This window comes from Notamacropus eugenii, chromosome 5 (assembly GCF_028372415.1).
Source record: "Notamacropus eugenii isolate mMacEug1 chromosome 5, mMacEug1.pri_v2, whole genome shotgun sequence".
NCBI lineage: Eukaryota > Metazoa > Chordata > Mammalia > Diprotodontia > Macropodidae > Notamacropus > Notamacropus eugenii.
Genome location: NC_092876.1, coordinates 230,938,111 through 230,960,628, shown reverse-complemented (window position 1 = coordinate 230,960,628; position 22,518 = coordinate 230,938,111). Strand labels below are relative to the sequence as shown.

Sequence of the window (22,518 nt, the reverse complement as noted above, 5' to 3'; positions counted from 1 at the left end):
TGCCATTTTAATGCCATTTAAAATAATTTTTGCTCTTATTTTGACACAGCCAGTATAAAAAGTCTTTTAAAGTTACGTATGTACTTTTATCAGACAGTAACAGTGAATTTTAATTTATTAAATTTAGTTAATTAAATTAGTTAAATTAATCCGTCACATTTGTTCCCAAACTACATTACATTGTTTTTCTTACATGTGACTCTTGTTAAGTGCTAGATACTGATTTAAGGTATCAAATCAGTATTTCTGTGTCCTGTAAAGAAAAAATATTGGCACTCTACCTCATTGGGGAAATTACTGAATTAATTAGCCTAAAATCAGAAATAAATTTGATAGTATTTCAGAGGGGAAGCAGCCACAGCCTAATTCTAGAAGTAGTCTCAAGGTTTCTGGTGAAATTGCTCATGCAGAGAAGTCCCCTTCTCTTTTTGAGAGCAAACTAAGACTGAATAATTGAACAAGTGACTGTGGTAAAGGTGTCTAACTTTTGAGTGTGTGTGTGTGTGTGTGTGTGTGTGTGTGTCTGTGTGTGTGTGTGTGTGTGTGTGTGTATGGTTGTGGTGAGGAATGTACATACTCTGTACTCAGAGCCTAAGCAACCTGGACACAATTTCTTCTGGAGCTCCCACATTATGTAAGGAGATCAAAGAATGACTTTCTTTACTGCTTGCCACCTTACATTTCCAAACAGTGGACCTTCCTTGCACATAAAAACCTAAAACGGAACATACCATTCAGTAGGTTAACAAATAAATCAGTTTCCTTACTGGTACTCCACTCCCCCCCCCCCCCCCCAAAAAAAAGAGATCGTAATTTATAGCTTCAGGATTAAGAGTTTCTGATTTTAAATTGTTAAAGATAGAATCAATGATTTATTGGTAAACCAAAGAAAGCTGGATATTGGAAGAGGATGCACAGGCTTACAAAGAGAAATAGGGAAAAGAAGGAACACTTAAACTTGACTATTTTACTTTAGGACTTTTTCCCTTAAATAATGAAAAGATCCTTTACTATAGTCTTAAATACCATTTATGAAATCTTGCATTATCTTCTTTATTATTAAGCACAATATTAGTATTTCATTATTTTGATGTACTGAGGAAATTGGCAATAATTTTTAACTTGATACAGAAGAAACAGAAGGTTTTTTGTTGTTAAAAAAAAAGACATTTCATCCTCCCACTTCAATTGTAATTGAAAACGAGTGTAAAAGTAGCCAGCTAATACAGATGATAGCTATAAAGGCATAGACAATTTGAATTTACTATCTCTACAGACAATTGGATCAGACATATTGCCAACAAGATTGTATAAATTCAATTTCATCTTTCATCTCCTTTTAGAAATCTTTATGATGACTGATTATTACATTAAGAATATATTTACTTTGATTCATTATCTACAAAATTTGCCAGCATTTCAGTGACACAGTAACAATAGATTTCTATATAAATTTCTGTACAGTCTTTTAAAAACACAACAAATTAAAAATCCATAATCAAAAACTCCCACTTATTACATTTTGTCACTTTTCTTGTCTATAATTTAGACAGTTTGAAAAGATTGAAGCGTGTTGCCAGGCAGCTAGCTCCCGAGGCATAACGAATCTCCTTTAACATGCCAGTCCATTCTTTTTTATCATCTTCGTACCTGTTTAAGGGGTGGGGTTGAAAAAAGTTAATATGCATTTGAAACTGCTGTGTCTTAAAGGTTTATTATTTTACTAACAAGAGTTAGTATGTATATATCCTTGAAGGCAACTGGACCAAAGATTCTACTCCAAATGACCTTAAAGGAGGTCACATGCCCACCTGGGTGACTTAATATTTCCAAAACACAGTCTGCTTTGAATTAGTAGTTTAAGCTTGAGTGTTATCTGTTGCTACTGTAGCCAGGTTGTTTTTTCTTTTCTCTTTTAAATTACGAACTCCAACACATCAACAGAAAACATTTCTATATACAGAGAACAAAAAAGACTTGCTTGTATATGAAGCATGTGACTCTTACTACTGCATTTAATTTTGATTAGTCAACTAACAGGCATTTAAAAGCTTCTATGTGCTAGGCATTTGGATACAAATGCAACAAAGGAAACAGTCCCTACCTGTTAAGCACAGATAAATGGTGAGCTCAGTCACTATCTAAATCCTTTATCCAATAATTGAATCAATAGCTGTTATGTCTAAGTCAAGATTTTTGTCTGGACTCATGGCTTCATCTTTGTAATGTACTGCTGGCACTGAAACTCATTTCTCTGATGTATATTTATTGGCATCATACTAACTTGTAATCTTAGAAAATTGCTTGGGGCACCAAGAGGTTAAGTGACGCCTACACAGATTGTATGTCAGGGGTTGGACTTGATCCCAGGTCTTTTTGACTTCAAGACTAGTCCTCTAGTTGTCTCATCAAGATAATGGGTCTTAATAATCTCAATAATTATTTCAACTCCACTTTCATCCTGCTTATGATGATCATAGTTGAAAAATTAATTACCCTTTTTTACTTAACAATTTTTGTCTATTATTTGAAGATTTTTTCCTGAGTTTCTCTGAACCCGATAGCAACTGAGAACTGTTCTCTATCTAAAAGTGCTTCCCAATCTAAAGATGTAAAATGATAATGATACCAAGTTAGCTAAGACCCAGGCAAGATACTCACCATTAGGTTTAATTTCTTTAATGTTTCAAAAATGAATTCTCAGATGGCAGTACGACAATAAGGAAAATCTTTATGTCATATCATAAACAGTTGCGTCCCTTATGCAAGCAAAACTTGCTCAGTGTTCTCTGTGGATGGCTTTAAACTATTAAAGATTGAAAGATTGTACAGAACCTGGGGCAACAAATTAATAATTTAAGGGAAATGTGACTAGACTTAAGCAACAGGAGGTTTAAGGTTAAATGAAGCTTAAATAATTGAAGTTTCCAATTAGGTTGTTTTCTACCTGTAGTTGATAAAATATGGTAAATATTTTTCTCAACAGTTCCAAGAGAAAACAAGGGAGGATGGACATTTTTGATTCAAGTTATGAGAAGAAATGATAGTATTTTCAGTAGCAAGGTTTGGAATGTGATGCTCAGAAGTGGGCCTTTTCATCTGGTGTAACTGCTAGAGATTTAGGAATTCAAGAACAAATCAGCTTGAGGGGATTACCAAGATTGTCTGCATCACTGGCCTAAGGTTAAAATTTTGCAGTCCCAAACAGATTTCAGAAAGGTCTCTCTTGCCCTTCTGTTCATTTTTAAAAAGATGATATTGTCTGGAAAGTCAGTGATCTCCTTTTATTCCCTGCCCTATGATTATACAGTATTTTTTGCTATTTCCTTTGCCATTCTTTTTGCTCAGTCTTCCCACTTTCTCTGCTGTATTCAAGGTTCCTTAGTCTTTTATTTGCCAAATCCCAGTGGGGATCATGGAATGTTACATGAGATTGAAGATCCTTCATCTTCACTCCACTCTGCATTTTCTTATCACATCATTAGTGGGAACATAGCCCCAGTTAACTGATGGCTCTTCTAAAGCCTTCACTATCCCCGTCCTCTCATCATTACCTTTTTCCTGCTTCCTGTATTTCTGTCTTGCTAATTGCAGTCTTTTTCTTCTTCTGAATATCTAAAGGTATTTCCTCTCCTTCCCTGAAAGCTTCTTATGTTAGTCAATCCTTTCTGTCTTCTGGATCTTTTTAGAAACTCCCTTGCAGGATCATCAGCCATGTCATCTTCAGTTGTTCATCCTCATTTCCCATCATCCTTGCCCCCCCCATATCTCAAAGAGGTGCCCAGTTTTATCAATTTCACTTTCTCAATATATCTCTTATTGTTTCCCGTCTATCTCCTAATGCTACAACCACACTAGTTCAGGCCCTTATCACCTCTCACTCTGAGTAATGCAATGGCTTTCTAAATTGTCTCTGCATTCAGTCCATCCTTCACCCAGATACTATATGGAGATCTCTTAAGGCTTGGGTCTGACCAAGTCACTCCTCTCCTCAAGAAGCCTCAGGGACTTTATGTTGCCTTTAGGATAAAATACATGTATATAGCATTTACTCTGTAGCAGGCACTGTGCTAAAGCACTTTACAAATATCTCATTTGTATCTCATAACAATTATGCTATTTTACAGGTGAGGAAACAGGCATTTAAAAAGCCCTTCATCATCTGATCCTCACCCATGTTTCGATGCTGATTATGCAGTGCTCCTCCACACACATTCACTTCTCCAGGACAACTGGCCTCACTGTATAACATTCCATTTCCTTTCTCCAAAGCTGTACCTCAGTCAGTGCTTTCCCTCATCACCTCTGCCCTTAGGAAAACTAGTTCCCTTCAAGGCTCAGCTCAAGCTATCTCCAATAAAAAGGCTTCTCCTGATTGCTAATGCCTGTCATACCCTCTACTCCACCCCGCTCCATTTATGTTTATTTTGTATATATCCTGTTTCTAGCTTTTTATGAACATGCTGTAATCTCCCCATTCGAATCTAAGCACCTTGAAGGCGCGAACTTTTTCACTTTTGTATTTGTGTTCTCCATTTCAAAAATGCTTGTTGACCGCATAGGCTGTCTTCTTCAAAAAATATAAGAAACTCATGCCCTGTCTTAGTTATTTGGCTGTTGGCTTTTCAGTTTAACAATTTAAGGTTTGTGCTGGTTTAAGTACATATTTCCCCTGCTATTACACTCCCATAATGTATTCTTATCAAGGCCCTCTTTTGTCTACCTCAGTTTGAAAGTCAGCTCAAGACCAGTACTGAATTGCGGGTATGGGGACTTAAGAATTCAAAAACGAAATTTCAACTATAAATTCTGCTCATGACATCTCTGTTACTCTCAATAGCACCAAAACTTCCTCTAGACTACTCTTCTGTTTCTGGGTACCTGTTAAGTCACTCACAGAGCCTTGACAGCAACCCCTATAAGAAACTCTGATGTGAAACTTTGAAATCAAAGTGACTGTAACTTTTACCACAGTCTTATTTTTCTTTGGCGCAGGCATGAAATGTGGCAAATTGTTGAGTAAAATGAGGAAGCCAGATTTATGAAGAACCTAACATCTTGTCTAAAATCAAAATATGTTGCTACAGTATTTATAGGCCTTTTATCTTTTTTTCTTCTTTCAAATGCTTTATCTTCTGGTTGACTAAATTAAGCACCTTCAACTAATTGAAGTTTTTTTTCAGCATTCAATTCATGACTATGTGGAATATTCCAAAGGCCAAATAAAGACTGTTTGTCTTTATGTGATGTAAAGAGGATCTGGAGGCTGCCGACCTGGCTTAGATTTTTGGTTGTGTGACTTAGCCTTTCCAAGCCTCAATTCTATCATCTCTAACATATAGCACTAATGTCCTCACAGGATTGTTTTTAAAATCCAATAAAGTGAAACATGTAATAAAGCATTTCATAAAGCATAATGTGCTATAGAAATGTCAGCTGTCGGTTAAGTGATTTTAGAAACAGCATGAACTCTTTCACTTTCCTAAGGAGCTATTTTAAGACACCAACATTACAACTTATAGTCACGTTAGCAGGCTGAAGGTTTAATTTGGATTCTGAGAACGTATGGCTTACTACCAAGAAGCAGCTTGCTGAGAGAATGTGTTCATTCTTTCACACAAAATTGTTTTTCTACATTTAACATGTGGTGAATACTACCAGAAAAACTGGAGTAAACAGAACTTACTTCCATATATCATTGACTTCCGTGGGTGCAAATTCCTGGGACTCAAGTTGAATCATAGCAAATCCACCAATAGCATAAAGAGATCCAGCCATACTAACTAAACTGATAGAACTTCTCTCTTGGGGAAATTCAGGCATCACTTCCCACCTAAGCATTATTAAAAACAAATAAATGTTAGCCAGAAGTCTAAAGCATACAGCAACTCGTAAGCGCTGGGAACTCTAACACACTCACTTGTTGGTGCTGAGATCAAAAGCTTCGACTGAAGCTGAAAGGCCATCTTCTGTGACACCTCCTGCAATCACAATTTTGCCTTTATGGATTGCCACACCAAACATGGAACGAGGAGTTTTCATTGGGGCCAAATCTTTCCAGTCTCCTTTTTTGGAGTTGTAAATAAATACCCTATTTGTACATTTTCTGTGAACATGAACACAAATGAGATTATTCAGCATCTTGGATTTTTAAAAAAGGCAGCTGAGTAGTTGACCCCTTTGGCAGTTTTCTTATGAAATATGGTGTTTGGTAAGAGGAGAAAGACAAATGTTTATATGCTTCTATCCAAAGTGTTCTTAATTTGTATGTAGGTCACGTGGTCATCAGTTAAGAATAATCCCTGACACCACTCTGTCCTGTAAAATGATGATTGTGGAATGACATTCTCAGTAAAAATCTCTAGATGATATGCAAATGGAATAGTTATGGACCAGTTCTACCCAGAGGAGAGAATGGAGCTTTTCCAGGAAAACTGAAAAGAAGAATGTTTAAGTTGGGTGTTAACATAAACATTTTGTGAGCTTATTTGCAAAGGAATAGATTATACAGATATCTTCAAGTATATCTTGCATGTTGAACCCATGTGTTTCAGAAACTATAGACTAAGCTGTAGACTACAAAAGAAACTATTACACATACATACGCATACATACGTATATATGCACACACATACGTGTAGTTTTAAAGAAACTATAAAGAAAGTAGACTAAAAAGCAGACTACAGACCACTACAGTCATTATGGTTAATGAGCAATGTAGGAGAGGGCTGTGATTGTTTTCCTTCTATTTTTTAAATGCTAACAAAAAAAAAATTGATCTTGTTCTCCTGAGTATGTACTTTTGTGTTCTAAAATTTTAGAAATCAATTTTTATAAGCACCAGCCAAAGAACTTCAATAGAAATCTGATTATACTTCAACAGAACCATGATTTCATTAACAAGGGCACTTTTCTTCAACAATGTAGTTTGTATCCTACCCATGTCTTCTTGGGCTACATGATTCTTGTCTATGTGTTTCTTAAGTTTTCCATAGAGGATCCACTCAATGTGCTAATGGTTTCACTTATTCTTTTAGTACATCTTGAACACAGATACTGAGGCTGGTCATCTGTTATCCCTCCTTAATCTTGCCTTCCTCCTTTTCCAGTTATACTTAACAATCTTATTCATAAAGTACGACTGGCAACATGCTGTAGCTTGTTTATTCCTAACCATGTTTTTCTACTGCCATTTGGTTGATGTGAAACTGATGCATTTGGAAGTTGCAGTGTTGTATTATCATGGAGAGAATGCTAATTAGGAAGATGGGGTTTTGTGCCAGAGAGCAACTAGGGACTATTAAAGCACTATGAAGTTTCTCAGTTGTGGTCCAGCTTGATTTCCTCCTTTGATTCAATTCTAGACCCAGTTTATTATCTATGCAATATATCTGTGGAAGCACCTGTCCAAAGTATTTACACAAGGTCAGTGTTGCTTGTCCAATTTCATGGCACAACCTAGACAATACTAATTCTTGGTTCTTTTTCCTTTTCCCATATGGATTCTTAGGATCCAGTCTCTCATTTAAAAATTCTTAATGCATTGTTTATCAACACAAATGATGCTTCCCAACAAACATCCAGATGAATTGCCTTACAGAATATATTCAATGAAAAGTCAAGAAAACTACCTAAAAGGGTGATTACAACTCATAGTTCATGTCATTTTCCACTTTTGTGGTTGACCTATTGTTAACAAAATGTAGTCTGTATGCTTTTAGTTTTATATTGCCTCTTATTTATACTGTTATAGTCTGTGTATAGAATGGTCTTTTCTCTGTGCTTTCTTTAGTCTACACACACGTCTTCCCTTGTTTCTTGGATTGAAAATATTTGGATTACACAAATATATGATTGTTGGTAACATTTTTTTTTCTAGTATGGTAAGCCAGTGCAGGGACTTCAGTGTCACAGCCTTTGAGCCCACAGAGTCATTTTCATGTCACCATGACACACTAGGACTTTGTGGAAGTAGAAGAACAAACTGATTGAAAAATGCTTACTGCCTGGCCAGGAATCTGGACAGACAGCTGGTTGAATTAGTTTCTCAATTAGTCTGTATATGTAGCTGGACAATAAACTGGACCCAGGATTTCATAAGATGGAGAAAGCAGGCTGGATTCTATTTGTGAAACTGTATACTTTAAGTTATTCCAAGTTGCTCCCTACAGGAGAAGTCCATCTCTTTTAAAACCAATATCTTCCTGCTGACACTATGTCTGATAATCATAAAACATAAATATCTTTGAGGAATCAAAATTACTAGTAATGAACATATATTTATAGTTGATACCAGTAGGCTACACTATCTTACTTACTCAAGAATTTATTTTGGAGATGGAAGATAGGTAGAAATCTTCTGATTTAAATCTCTCATTTTACAGATGAGGAAACTGAGGCCCAGAGATGTGAAATGACTTTTTCAAGGAAAGAATCAGGATCTGAACCTAGTTTTTCTGACTCAAAAATCCAATGCTTTTTTCACCATATCCAGTTGCCTCCAAAAATACACAAAACCCCCAAAAGAGGCAGGTTAATCACATATCAGGAATGAGAGATAATTGATCAGCACAAATGCTGAACTGGAGCCCCTGATGGGTTTTTGGAAAGGAATAGACAAGATGCAATCTACTTCAATCATTAGAGAGAGGGCCCATACCAATCAAATAATAAATTCAATGCATAGAATTACAAAACATGTTTTGTAACAAGGAGAATCTCAAGTTATTTTTTCCAGAAACAAAATTTTTATTTTTAAATTTTTAAAAAACTTAATTCTGAATGTGTTAAGACTATAAGGGTCCAAATAAACATCGAAGCTAATGCCTATCTAGAATATCACTTTGAACCTAAATATTCTAGAAATGGTGGCAAACAAATTAGTTTTCTTCAGGTTTTATGAAAGTAACTTGTGTAATCTGGTATCTTCTTTTAGACACTATCTCATTTCAAAAGACTTCTCTTTGGCATTTGTCAAGCAAGGCTATATTTTCCTCATATTCTTAAGTATGCCATGTCATAGTAACATAATCATTTCTTGACCACTAATGAACAGTAGCCAAAAGAAAACATTTAAATTATTTGGCAAGGTTACAATGTTTTGCAAGTCCTGGCACTACATGTCTGCCACTTTTTCATTCAATCTGTTTCCAGAAAAATATAAGGAATAAACATCCCCAGGTGAGGTTTCCCCTGAAGTCATTTAGACCTCTTAGCTGGTACTAAAAAGACAACACAGTTCCAATAGGTTGCATTTGTATGTGGATGGGATCTTTTAACAGGATACAAAATGTTACTTTCATGCTTTTTAACTGAATGTTCTGTGCTACATTTGTCATCTTTGATGAATGATAGAAAAGTTTTTAGAAGTTGTGTTGTCAGTGCTAAAATACAGGCATTGTTCTTTACTCCTGAGGCAGTGTAGGTTGTGGGAAAGCACTGTGGCTTCTGAGTCAGAGGCCTGGCTTTCAGCTTCAGGATATACTAACTTACTACCTTGCTGAGCTTGAAAAAGCTCTATCACTTTTCTAAGCTCCAGCTTTCTTGTCTGTAAAATGAAAGTGTTGAACAAGATGAACACTAACGTCCCTTCTGGATCTCATCTTATGACTCCACCTTTCTGAAAATGCAAAATTGTGGTCAAATGCCTGAACGTTACCTGGTGGTGGAATAAACTTTTCTTTCTTTTTGTCCCCTTTTTATGATTCTATGTCATTTAAGTAGCTTCAAGACTCACAAATCAAGTCAGGATTACAGGCAAAGTTAAACACAATATAAAGTCCTTTGTAACTTTCTTGAGTCAAGCAAACCACTAAACTAGATTTCTGACATATGGTCAGGTGGCATCACTAATTAATACAAAAATCAACATGAAAAAAGTGCTCTTGGCTAAACTGAGAAAATTCCTTGATATTATTATACTAAATTCTCATTCTGATTAAAACTCACCCAATGACATTCTCTCCCATCAATATATAACACAAATCAGTTGTATTACTTAGTGCATTTGAAGTACTAAATTAAATAGCCAAATAATCTGTCTATAGTTAAGTGGAATAATTAAATTCTGTGTTTCTTTTTAATTTTTTTTTTTTTAGTATAATCAGACAGAAAGAAGCTCAGTATATCAGGGATTGGAGATAGAGTATTCATTATAACATGACATCAAATGGGGTTTTTATATCCTTTCCCCAGCATTCTACTATTTACTTTAGAAAATTTTAAATGTTAATGTAGTACTTCTGCCAGAATATGCATAGCATCCTACATAACTTTTTTTCAGATTCCCTTATATCTTTATTGGCAGTAAGTTCAGAAAATTTTGATTTTGCTCTCAACATACAATTTTGATATTTTACCTTTCACACAACTAAATTATGACTTCTCATTTTGGAAATACAAATTCAAAGCAAGAGAGGAAAGCTATTTTATAATACTTCTCTGGTATAAATCATAAAGAAATTTTAGAGTACTTACTTATCATCTGTCTTTCCTCCCAGACAATATATCATTCCATTATGTGAAACCACATTATGGCCGTAGACTTTGATAGGAAGCTTTTTCACTTCATTCCATTTTATAGCCCTGTAATAATTAGAAGGTGAGAGGATGTATGTACTTTCATTAAATACAGGGTTTTAAAAACATGAAGGCATAACAGCAACTTAATAAATACTTGAATACTTTATGAAAATAAATGGAATACCAACTTACACAGGATCAAAGCATAAAACTGAATCCAGTGAAGCCTCTGTTTGAAGATCTTTGCCAGCAACTACATAGATTCTGTCATCTGCTTCTCCCAGACCAAAGAGACACCTCGCTGATGGAAGAGGAGGAAGTCCAACCCATTCAGCTGCTACATTATCAAACTGAAAAAATGACACAATAAGGAGGTTATTGAGATGAGTACACATTTGACAGTACAATTCAGTACAAAGGTATTCAAAATTATAAAAAAAAACCATGCCAAAATAAAAAGGGATAGCATTACATCTATGAATTATTTAAAAAAATACTTTAAAGGCACAATCAACTACAGTAACTAATGTTAACAGGATTATCTTCAGGCCCTTAAGGAAACAAAAAAATCTAGTAATATCACAACCATATTTAAGGTTATCGTTTACCCTTCTTGATTTAAAAAAAATTAAGCTTTACTATCCTGACAGTACTAAAAAAAAAAATTTCTTTTAAAAATTGGACTAAACATCTGATTTGTTTGGTGTAGGGAATTCCTGTTGAAAGAAACTTCTCTGCCAATGAAGATCTGAAATTACTCTGTAATTTAAAATATTACAGCATTGCCTGGAGGAACTGATTGGTTTATTGACTTGCCCAGGGTTACAAAACCAGTAGTCAGAGGCAGGATTAAATAAATCAGCATTACTGAATTTTACAGACTAGCTCTCAATCCATTCCACCATGCTGCCCCCTCATGGTGTAGCAGATACAGCTTTGAGTCTGGAGTCAGCAAAACCTGAGCTTAAATCTGGCACCAGACACTAGCTGTGTGATCCTAAGTAAGTCACTTAACTTCTGTTTGCCTCAGTTTCCTTAACTGTGTGGTTGTGAAGATCAAATGAGATAACTGTAAAGTGCTTAGCATGATACCTGGCATATAGTAGGTGCTATTATAAACGCTCCTTTCCTCTCTTCCCCTTCTGAGACCTAATTCAAAAATTATAGAGACATAAGGTCATGTGATATGTATGTGGAGTCTTAAGGGGAAGTAGAGAACCATCTTTAAGGAGATAAGAGATCCCAGGCATCCAACAGCCAAAGGGCCACAGACAGCACTAGAGTTTTGGAAGGTTTTTATCCTCCTGGCTATAATTAGCATTTCCTCTAAACCAGCATCCATGCCAGTTGCACCTATCGCTCAATTCATTGGACAAGTGGAGAATTAAGCAAGTTTTTTGTTCTTTAGGTTTTCTTTTCATTTTTAAATTTATAAATATTCTGTTTCTAGTTTTATTGATATTGACTCATGTCAATCTCCGTTGGATTTAAATTTCTTTAAGACTGCTGTTTGAAGTCATTTGAAATATACTTTTCTCTCTTCTGCTTTAAAGTAATAACTTTTTTTTTTGTTATTGCTACATCTGCAATTCTAAGTTACCCTTTCTATTCCTTTGCAAAAAAGTGGATGATGTTTGGCCAGGGTTAGGATCAAAATGAAGCAATTTTAGGAATTTGCTTTTTGTTTCATAACACAAAAGCATATGAAAGCTATTTTTGAGAGAATGGAACAGTACTGTAGGACTTTTCCCTCCTACTGTTTCCACTTAGCAAAAGTAAATTAAATTCTAATCTTTGAATGGAAAAAAAATTATTACATAATCACAACTAAGAAATAGGAAGATAGTACTCTAAGAGATGTTTCTTTGTCTCTCAATGCAGATCTTTGTTCTGACAAGTTAGCTCAATCGGTTACAGCACGATACTACTGAATGTTGGAGATTGAATTCAATGCCAATATGCACCAATGTGGCTTGCATTTCACTTAATAATTATGACATCTAGCTTGTGACCAAGGCCATTGATTTCTTAATTTTTGTATATCTGGACCAAGGAGTCAGTATGGTAGAAAGAACAGAATATTGAGCATTGGAGGACAACAGATTTTAGTTCAATTATTTGATCTCCAGCAAAATCTTAATATTTAGATCTTCAGTTTTTTTATCCTTAAAATGAGGGGTTTGGACCAGATAATGTTGAAGGTCCTGGTCTCTTTCAACTCTAAATTCTATGAATATTTAATTTCTATAACTATTTTTATTGTTGTTGTTTAGTCACATCCAACACTTCATGAACCCATTTGGGGTTTTCTTAGCAGAGATACTGAAGTAGTTGCCATTTCCTTCTCTAGCTCATTTTACAGATAAGGAAATTGAGGCAAACAGGGTTAAGTGACTTGCCTAGGACACAGGTAGTGTCTAAAGCTGGATTTGAACTCATGAAGGAATCTTCTTTACTCCAGGCCCAGCATTCAATCCAATGCATCACCTAGCTGCTTATTATATTTGTATGAAAATTCTCATATTCCCATTGTTTGTAATTTATAATTAGGAACTAAGCTATTCTAAAACTACTGTTTTAAACAAATATTAAAATAATAGAATGCAGAGCCCCAATTCCTCAATTTAATTGTCTAGTCAAAAATATTGGTTTTAATGAAGTTCTCCTATCAAACCATTCCTTGATTACAATCTGCTGTACCACATTGCTTTTTGAATGTATTAAGAAAGAGGTGGTAGCAGGAAGTTAGAAACCATAGCTGAACTATTATTGATAATTGCTTTCATAATGAAAAAAAAGTCATTAGTTAGGCTTATAGAATAAAAAATGAGAACTGACAGTAAAAAAGGAAATTGCAGGCAGGAAATAAAAAAATTAGTATTAGAGGTAGTCTAGGGTAGTGAACAAAAACTGGATATCCCAAGTCTGGGGAAAACTTGACTCAACTCTTGCCTCAGTATGACCAATGGTAAATAAATCAATTAACCTGAGATTCAGTTTCCTCATCTATAAAACTGGGATTAAAAACAGTTGTAATATATATAATTACTGAGGTATTGTGAGGTTCAAATGAAATAATAAAGAACTTTGCAAATGCCAAAGTACTGTCAGTTATTATTATTATAGTAAATAAAATTGGGAACAAGTTGTAGATGAAGTACAACGAAGACTTATAGGAAAGAAAACTTTAGAAAAATCAAATATTTTTTCAGAATTATTCTATAGATGTAATTACTTCTCATGATCTAATAACAGTTTTCAATTTTGTTCTTGTTATTCAGTGAATCATCATATTCTTTTGGGTATGTTTGTTTAGTCACGTCCAACTCTTCACCAACCCATCTGGGGTTTTGATGTGTATGATTATATAGCCTTTGTCATTGAATTTTCTCATTCTGAAATTGATATCATTGCTGAATTTAAAATTGGGGCAGGGTTGATTTTTTTTAAAATTGCATTCAGATACTGAGGAGTATGGCCTGTGTATGCCTTGGAAATAAATATTTCATTTCACGGTGAACTTCTCTGGAATTATGGAAATCAAGAAAAAATATACAATATGTTATTTAGGAGTGACCATGGTATTATTTACAAATAGGAGTGACTGATATTATTAGCTAAGATTAAAGCTAGTGTTTTACAAACATTGTCACATATCTTTAAAATACTCAAAGAAAGTAATTTTGAGGTGCTGTTTTTATTTACAGTTTGTCATTCTAACTCAAATGCCTATCCATTCTATGCTATAATTAGTTATAAGCTAAACAAACTCTTATGAGCTTATAAACTGTAGTAGTGGTACTGGGAGTACTAAAATTGATAAGTCACTGATGTAATTTAAAACTGTTAGTTATTTGTTTTGATCATATGTAGACACCTCTCCTCAAAACAAATCATTTATCAGTGATTTTTTCAGTCACAAACTCCTCAAACTATGTGTGTATAAAACTGGAAAATTCTCTCATAAATCATGTCAAGTTCATATAGATAAAAATATCAAGGTGGTTATAACCTTAAGAAATGTTGTGACCTTATAAAAATTAAGAATTCTAAATATGCTTAATTCAAAATAGCAGGCATAATTTTTTCTAGGTTATAAAATCATCATTAATTTAAAACATAGAATATATGCTAGATCTGTTTATTTACAAGATTCATAACCATCTAAAAAATAGATGAAATTTCATCTCTAAAATGAAAGATTTTCCAAACTCACCACTCAAAATATCTCATGGAATCTCAGGGTGACAGAAGACTATCTGACCAATTAGTTCTTACTCATGAATTATGTAAATCACTTTTCTTTAAAAGAAAATATTAACCAACTTTTCAGAAATAAAACCATGGCAGACTAAATTTAATTTTGCCTGTAATGATATATTTCAGTAGCATACTAAGAATTCTATATAAAGAATTATAACCACCTTTCAGTTTATCAGTGGAACATGTGACATGTCTAACTTCAATTTATTTCAGTGTATGGATAATCCTGAAATATGATTTAACTAGTAATTTCAACCCCATTCCTTATGAAACCTTTTATAAGAAATGTCAAAAAATAACCAAACTGACTAAAGGTTTTACCTCTCTTCCTTGCCGCTGCCCACCTTTTAGTAAACACACTAAAGAGTTATTAAAGGCCTGGAGGAACAATGCTAAGCAAGCAGTCTGAATAAGCCACAAGTTGAATCATTAGCTCCTGAATAACTGAGAGCTCTCTCGATATGTCACTATTTGCACAGCAATGAAGAGGTTTCTACCTGAAAGAAGTATGACTGCAGAGGCTGATCCTTGTTTTCTTCATCTACATACAATCCTCCTACAACAAACACTTGATTTTGTTTGGTGACTATGCTGGAATGATTTCTGGGAATCTGCTCAGCCAGTGCAGCAAGGTAACATTCATTTTCTGTGGGGTCATAAGCCACTGCAGCTGTGTCGTTAATCAAAAGAATGAGGTCTTTGACAAACATTCCATGCCTGGGAATGTCATTCAGGTATCCAGGAAGCAAATCTTCATCACCCACATCACCATTCACCTCACTGGCACCAGTCTTCTCTGCATTTTTGTTAGGCTCAGGGAGTTTTCCAGCAAAGGCATCTTTTAGAATTTTGATTTTTTTCTGAAGGTCAGGGTTGCTTTTAATTATATCATCCTTCTCAACATGATCTTTGAAATATTTTTCTGTCATAAGACGAAAACGGATACAATCAAATACTTCCCCAAGATTTTTTATCCTGTTTTCTTTGTCTGTTCGAACCCATTTCATTACTGCTTCAAATACTGCTTCTTCCTTTTCTACGTTTAAGCCATCATTTGAAATAACTGAGATCAGTTCCTGTGGGGAAAGCTGCATAAAATCTTCTTCCTTGCAGATCTGTGGAAAGCGGTCGGACACAAATTCACGAGCAGATATCGCAAGTCTTGGGCAGTCAAGAAGAAGACCTAATCTCAGGATGGCTAGACAGTTACCAGGAGCAAGTCTTTTCTGAAGATAGGAAACGCAGACAGTGAACACTGAGGGAATCTGAAAGCGACTAGCCAAGGCAAAAATATCTTGCACATTTGTATCATTGAGGTCAATACTGGCTGAATAAAGGTATTTGATGATTAAATCCAGTATGGCAGGGTCCACATTATCTAGTACTACCTCCTTTTTTTTCTGCTCATCAATTTCAGATAAGAAATACTCACGGAAATAAGGGCTACAAGCCGACAAAATCAGTCGGTGGCAAGGAAGACTTTTGTCACCTGCTTTAAGGGTGCAATCGATGAATTTTTTCTCATCCAGGAGATCTTTTAGACCATCCTGAAGAAGGGTGGATTGGTAAAGCCGCAGTTCCTCTGCGAGTTCCCGCTGGGAATCCATTTTGTGAGTAACCTGGGTAAGGAAGGGGAAACTGAAGGCCTTAGCTCCGTGCAGCACACAGGTCTAGCTGTTAAAAAGGCAGATCAATGTGCTTTGCTTAGCTTGAAGCTTTTGCAATTTAATCCTGCTAGTAGCTAAATATAGATACCCACTCTCACAACTGGAATTTAGGATGGCTAGTTTAGAAAGAAGGGCTGTTCTTGCAGCTGTTAGAGACTGAAAGAAGCAACTGGAACTTTTTGTCACTAAGGAAACAACTATGAAACAAGACCCTTAAATTAAGTGGAGAACAAAATACATAAAGTATTAGCAAATAGGTGAATGTGGATAAAGGAAAAGAAACTCTAATATACAATGAGAGAATTATAAAAATGAGTCACTCTTCAAAAACGTGTTTATCGGGAAACTGTTTGGCCCTCTGAATTAATGATGCCTCAGTCACAGGAGGATGAGATATGTCTGTATCAGTCAGTTACTTTAAACTTTGATCTCATAGTCTTAGAAATAATGTAACGTGAAGAAATATTTCACAACAACTTTTCCCACAAGTTTCTAGCTAAAACAGGAAAGAATTTTTCTTCAAAAGGAAATTATGATTCTTTACGTATGATTTTAAAATTAATCCTTATAATAATTTTAAAGACCCAACTGCATTGTAATCCAAATAATGGAGAGAAATCACTAATCTCTTTTCTCCTCTGACATTTTGAATTATCTTTAATCTTAAATGGAAAATTTATAAGAACTAAGGATATTCAAATAGTTTACAAATATTGAAAATGTTTTTATAAAATATAAAAAAAAGCATTTCATTCATGGGTGTTACAAAAACTTTATACTCATTTGAAGATTGTACAGAATTATAGTCATGATCACATAACACAATTTGAAAATCATTTTTCGGAAGCAAACAACACTTGGGAAAATATAGGAAACTATAAATGATTCAACTTTTTTATTGCTATAAGGTAAAAACACTTTAAATAGTAGAGCTCAATTTATATAGCAATTATGAAAATTTTTTGCCTTTCTATATGTGCTGCATGATTGGATTTTCTAGGTCTTCTAAAATTGGCTGTGCTTTACAAATATACTGTAATTTCAAATTCTGTTTGAATTCCTACAAACATACCACAATCCATTAAATCAAAAGTTTTTAAACTTTAAGTCCTCCAAAAATGAATACCAATTTTCTTCTATTTTACATCATAATGAAGTCCATAGTGCTGTCAGCTGCTAAAACAACAGCTGAAAGGAAAGCTCATTGACTCTTTTCCATTTATAGACATTACTGAAGGTTTTATCTCACTAGAAAACATATAACAGCTGCTCACCCCCTCCCTTTAAACAATAAATGAGTCATTTCTTGAGTCATGATAACACCTAACATTTGAAAGGTCTTAATGAGTCAGATGAAAATCCTATGATGTGATCCATTTGAGATTTGACTTTAAACTCAGCAATTTTTATAGTAGTTTCTTATTTGTGCATGACATATAACAAATACAATTCAATGACTAAGCTGACATTACTTTTTTTTTTACAATGCAGCAGATAAAAAGGTATTATAGAATTTAGTAAAAACAAAACAAAACACAGTTATAGGCAATTTTCATAGTGGTACGTCTCTTGAAATTGATATTATTTCCAATAAATTTATAATTCTGAACATAAGTTGTTTTCTTAACCCTCTCTTAAGCTTGAAATATGGCTAGCACAAGTTTCTATCATTAAATGTGCAGCTAATTGAGAATTGAAAGTTATCCTATAAACCATAATAAATATAAACAAGGAGAATATCAGAAAATCACTGTAGCAATAAGATGGCAAAACAAATATTTTATTTCAAAAAAGCATTAAACAAAATGTCCACTGATAAAATAATCTCCTAAATAGTAACTCAAAATTTCGAGTAAGAGGCTAATTTACATCAAGTTCCAGAATTTTTAAATTTACTTTTATGAAAAAAAAAATAAAAGAACTCTAAATTAGGGAATAAAAATGGTACTAATTAATATTCAAGAAGTTTATACTTGAAACAGTGTAGCAGCACAATTAAACCTGGTTGAAAAGGACCACAGAGATCACTGCCTACCCCCTTCCTTTAGCAGATGAGCAAAATGGGGCCCCAGGAGGGAAAGGGACTTGCTCATGCAGGTACTAGGGAGCAGAGCTGAAATTTAATGACAGATTTTCTTACCCCAAAGCAAGTGCTCTTTCCACTACAGCACGTGGTTTATCTTAGCCTACCTAAGTTCATCTCAGATTAAATCAGAGTTCCTGTACTATTCTCCTAAATAATATTTGCAAAACATTAAAAAATGCTACACAAATACTCTTTATTAAACATAATCATATACAGTCATTTTATGTCAGCACAATCATATATGTACAAGATTAAAATGCTACATATAGCAAATTCAACAAACTAAATCCAATTCTGTTACAATTTTAGGACAGATAAGGCAATTGGCAATAACATTTTAGATAAATGCATTTTTCTTAGATTCTTTAAAGTTATTACTTTACATATGACTGTTCAATGTATTATACCAGACCACTAGCATCTTCAATCTTAAAGAATCTTTAAATAGAAATCCAGCTCAAATCAAGGTCAACTCATTACTTCCCAAAGTCCCTGCAGGGTGAATCCATCCTTCAATTTTTCTATTGCAAGCCCCAGTTCTTCTGAAAATACAGGTTCACGATCTTGTTGCTTTTTGACAGTTAAGATGAGAAAAGAGCGTAGGCAAGGAAGAGGAATAAACAAAAGATTGTACATAAGTTTGTGAATACTAAATGATAATATATAATTTTTATAATAAGGTAAATAGTCTTACCTTATTGCCATCAGCAAAATAAGCCTATGAGAAAAAGAATCTATTAAATTCCACATATTTAACAGATTATCAAAACTAAATGGGGTCAGTGGTCTAACAAGAAATTTTCAGACTGATTCTACAACTAAATGAATTTTACATTTTCTCCCTATAACATATTTTCTCTTCTCGAAATCTGTTGTAAGAGAATTCATCTAATTCATGTTAATATTTTACATAAGCTGTAAAAATATTTTTCTGTAAGCTTTAAACACTAAATATATGACATAATTACTACTCCATTAAGGTCCTATTCTGCTGCCTGCTTGAGGTATGAGTTTTCAAAGGCTATATCAATGTATCAAAAGCTTTGGCAGATCTTTCCGGGACAGGAAGATATCAAGTTTGGGCAAGAAGATTAATCTATCTGTCCTCCAAGGGCCAAACTAAGGAAGTTTAGAAAACCATATTACAAGAGAAGATTGATAACTAATTGAGGAGGGTTGAGTTTTTTTTTTAGCCATAGCTATTCATTAAACCCTTTACTTAGGTAGGGATCTGTTAGTAGAACAAACACATATCCAATGTATGTGCTGACTTAACTATTATTGGTACTATTTTCTTTTAAAAAGACAAAATAAGTTAACTTACTTAATAACTTAACTTAGCAGTTTCACCTATATTGGCAAAAATCATTAATATGATCTATCAGAAAATATTTTCTCTGGATATGATTTGGCGTGGCAACATGTTAATAATGAAACTGGTTCTAGACTTTTAACACTTCTGCTTCAAAACTTTTCTGCCCTATTTAGTACCTATTAATGAAATATTCTCGTCAAGTTAATTTTTTAAAACTACCTTCCCTCTTTAGGTATTTAGTTTTAGCAGTATTTATTAGAGTTCTCTGTAGTAGCAACACAGAGGGGAAACTTCTCAATTTTTTTTTTGACCAAACAATACTAGTTTGAAAACTGCACATTCTCCACTTCCAAACAGAATATGTCTATAAAATTAAAAGGGAATAATCAAAAGAAGACAGAAGAATAATTCTCTGCAAAGGTTTTAATTCACCAGAGAAAGAACTCACAAATAAAAAATGTATTGTTAATTATTGTCTGGTTTCTGGGTGAATGGCACTGCAAATGAGACAATGAAAATTTACAACTTTAGAATACATTTATCGTCATTAATATCCTCTAATAGTCCAAAGCCTGAAGAAACTCTTTACTTGTCTGAAGTCATTTGAATAACTACACTTCCACTTTAAAAACTTAAGATATTCTTAGACTAAAAGACAACACACATATCCTTTGATCCTATACCTAAAAATTGTATGCTTAAGATAGCTTCATTCTCAAATATTCCAAGTTCTAGGGTACTTTATTGATTCATTTTTACTTAACTAAACCACTGAGATGAAAAATTATAGCAATTCAATGGATGTCTGTGAGAATGCTTACCACAAAAGCATCAGTGTGTTCCTCAGACTCTATTTCCACATCATCTTGAATTTGTTCAACTGTCAAATCTTCAAGAGGTTGAGGCTGTAAAACAAGACACTGTGTGTCTTAGTCTGCTCAGGAAAGTAGGCTGATAAGATATATCAAAGTTGTAATAATAATTTAACAACTTTCATTAGGAAAATATGCTTTGGGAATTTTCTTTAATAACAATAACTACTACTGTCTTATAAAAATCTCCATTTGAGCTACATAAACAATCATTTTCAATGATAAATCAATTTGAATATTAAAAGGAATCATTTATATGAATTTCAATTGAAATTTAGGCTTCAAAAATAAATTAGTTCAACATCAAATTATTTTAGCTGGCAAATATTATACATACTATAACTTAGAGAAACTTTAGAGACAACAATAAATGCATTTTTGTGATCACTTTTTTCATATATTTAGTTTTTTGATAGTATGAAGTTTTAATTTTCCCTCAAAGTAGTAATTAAATAGAATCTGTATTTTTCAAAAATGTTTAAACCTAAATTCTTCTAACTCAGACTACCTCCCCCTCCTAGTTTTCTTTTTTCTGTTCTCCTAGAGATTTACATGTATAACCTCCTTGCCCTCTTTTCTTTACTCATTCCTAACCTCCATTTAGTTAACCAAACTCTAACAGTTTTTCCTTCATGTACCTCTCAAATCTATATGTTCCTTTCTATTCCTATTTCATGCCCTTATTTCTCACATTTGGATTCTTGCAATAGTCTATTCTCTTTACAGATTTTCCCTGTCTTGGCCATCCAACATTATTACTTCCAGATTATCTCTAAAGCCTATTTTGTTCATATAATTTCCCTATTTTAAAACTGTCAGTAATTCTCCCCTGTCCACTAAATCAAGTCCAAAACCCATAGGCTGGTTTTTAAGGCCCTAGACAGTATAGTGTCAACTTACTTTTCTAACCTTACACAGTGCGAGCCTATCACATAAATCTTATAACCCAACAAAGTCCTGCAAAATTGCTTTCCTTGACATTCTTAAAACATAAATTGTTTGTCATTGTTTTGGCCCAAACCATTCTTCCATCTGGAATATCCCTCACCTTATCTTCACCTCTCAAAGTCATTCCAGGCATAGCTTAAGTGCTACCTCTTTTATGAAACTTAACTTCATCTCTACTTGGATATGATTGGTAACCTTCCACTTTGAATCCTGTGGCTCTTAGTACTTGCTTCTCTTTGTATTGTAACTATTTGTTTGTTGCTCAACAATATTTTTTGAATGAAATAATAATATCTACTCTCTGCTTTAAAATTCATTCAACATATATTTATCAAACATATAGTACAGGATTGTGCCTGTGCCGTAAATCATAACATTTTATTTTCACTTAACTTTAAAATGTTCCCCGGTAATCTTTTGTTTTAAGATGTTGGGGGAAAAGTCCTACGTGTGATTAGAAATGGGGAAATGGTACCCAGGTGAGGGGTCAAGGATAAATATTTGAAACTTGTCTACCTAGAGGTGATAGTTGGAGCTTCAAGTAGGATCACTAAGAAAACCTGTAGAGAGAAGTGGGCCATACTTGGGAAGTAGAAGAAAGAGGAGGGCCAATCAAGGGAAATGGAAATAAACTGGTCAGAGATCTAAGAGGAGACGCAAAATAATCCAGTGACATAGAAGCCAGGGGATAAGTTTTATTTTTTGTTTTTTTTTTAAAAGAACTTCATACTTCTGTCATTGCATATATCACATTTTTTTTACAATGAATTGTGGCTATTTATGTCATCTTCCCTTCTAAATTTTAAGTTCTTTTAGAACTTAAGTTCAATATTATTCATCGTTATA

General features: G+C 34.0%; 2 protein-coding genes across 2 annotated transcripts in view; both read right to left on the bottom strand.

The window, feature by feature from the left end:
• Positions 1–1,417: 1,417 nt before the first annotated feature.
• On the bottom strand, positions 1,418–16,478 carry KLHL41 (kelch like family member 41). Its single transcript, XM_072612245.1, has 6 exons — positions 15,282–16,478; positions 10,714–10,871; positions 10,477–10,584; positions 5,921–6,106; positions 5,687–5,833; positions 1,418–1,650 (listed from the first exon to the last, which is right to left on the bottom strand). Exons 1-6 carry the CDS (start codon positions 16,389–16,391, stop codon positions 1,539–1,541), a joined length of 1,821 nt encoding a protein of 606 aa, XP_072468346.1. The 5' UTR covers positions 16,392–16,478; the 3' UTR covers positions 1,418–1,538.
• Positions 16,479–17,331: 853 nt separating this feature from the next.
• The window catches only part of BBS5 (Bardet-Biedl syndrome 5), a 29,688-nt gene continuing 24,501 nt past the window's right edge, over positions 17,332–22,518 (bottom strand). Inside the window, exons 10-12 of the mRNA XM_072612246.1 lie at positions 20,674–20,757; positions 19,232–19,255; positions 17,332–19,107 (exon numbers count right to left, since the gene is read on the bottom strand). Coding sequence (XP_072468347.1) covers positions 19,006–19,107; positions 19,232–19,255; positions 20,674–20,757 — 210 coding nt within the window. The 3' untranslated portion in view covers positions 17,332–19,005. The remainder of the gene's footprint in view (positions 19,108–19,231; positions 19,256–20,673; positions 20,758–22,518) is intronic.

What these genes read in the sequence shown, in the direction of transcription:
- KLHL41 (XM_072612245.1), bottom strand. Translation starts at nt 16,391, where the DNA reads ATGGATTCCCAGCGGGAACTCGCAGAGGAACTGCGGCTTTACCAATCC. An exon ending in GTTTTATGCTTTGATCCTGT is followed by an intron (nt 10,585 to 10,713) that starts GTAAGTTGGTAT and finishes TAATTATTACAG; the next exon opens with GGCTATAAAATGGAATGAAG. An exon ending in TTTGATCTCAGCACCAACAA is followed by an intron (nt 5,834 to 5,920) that starts GTGAGTGTGTTA and finishes AATAATGCTTAG; the next exon opens with GTGGGAAGTGATGCCTGAAT.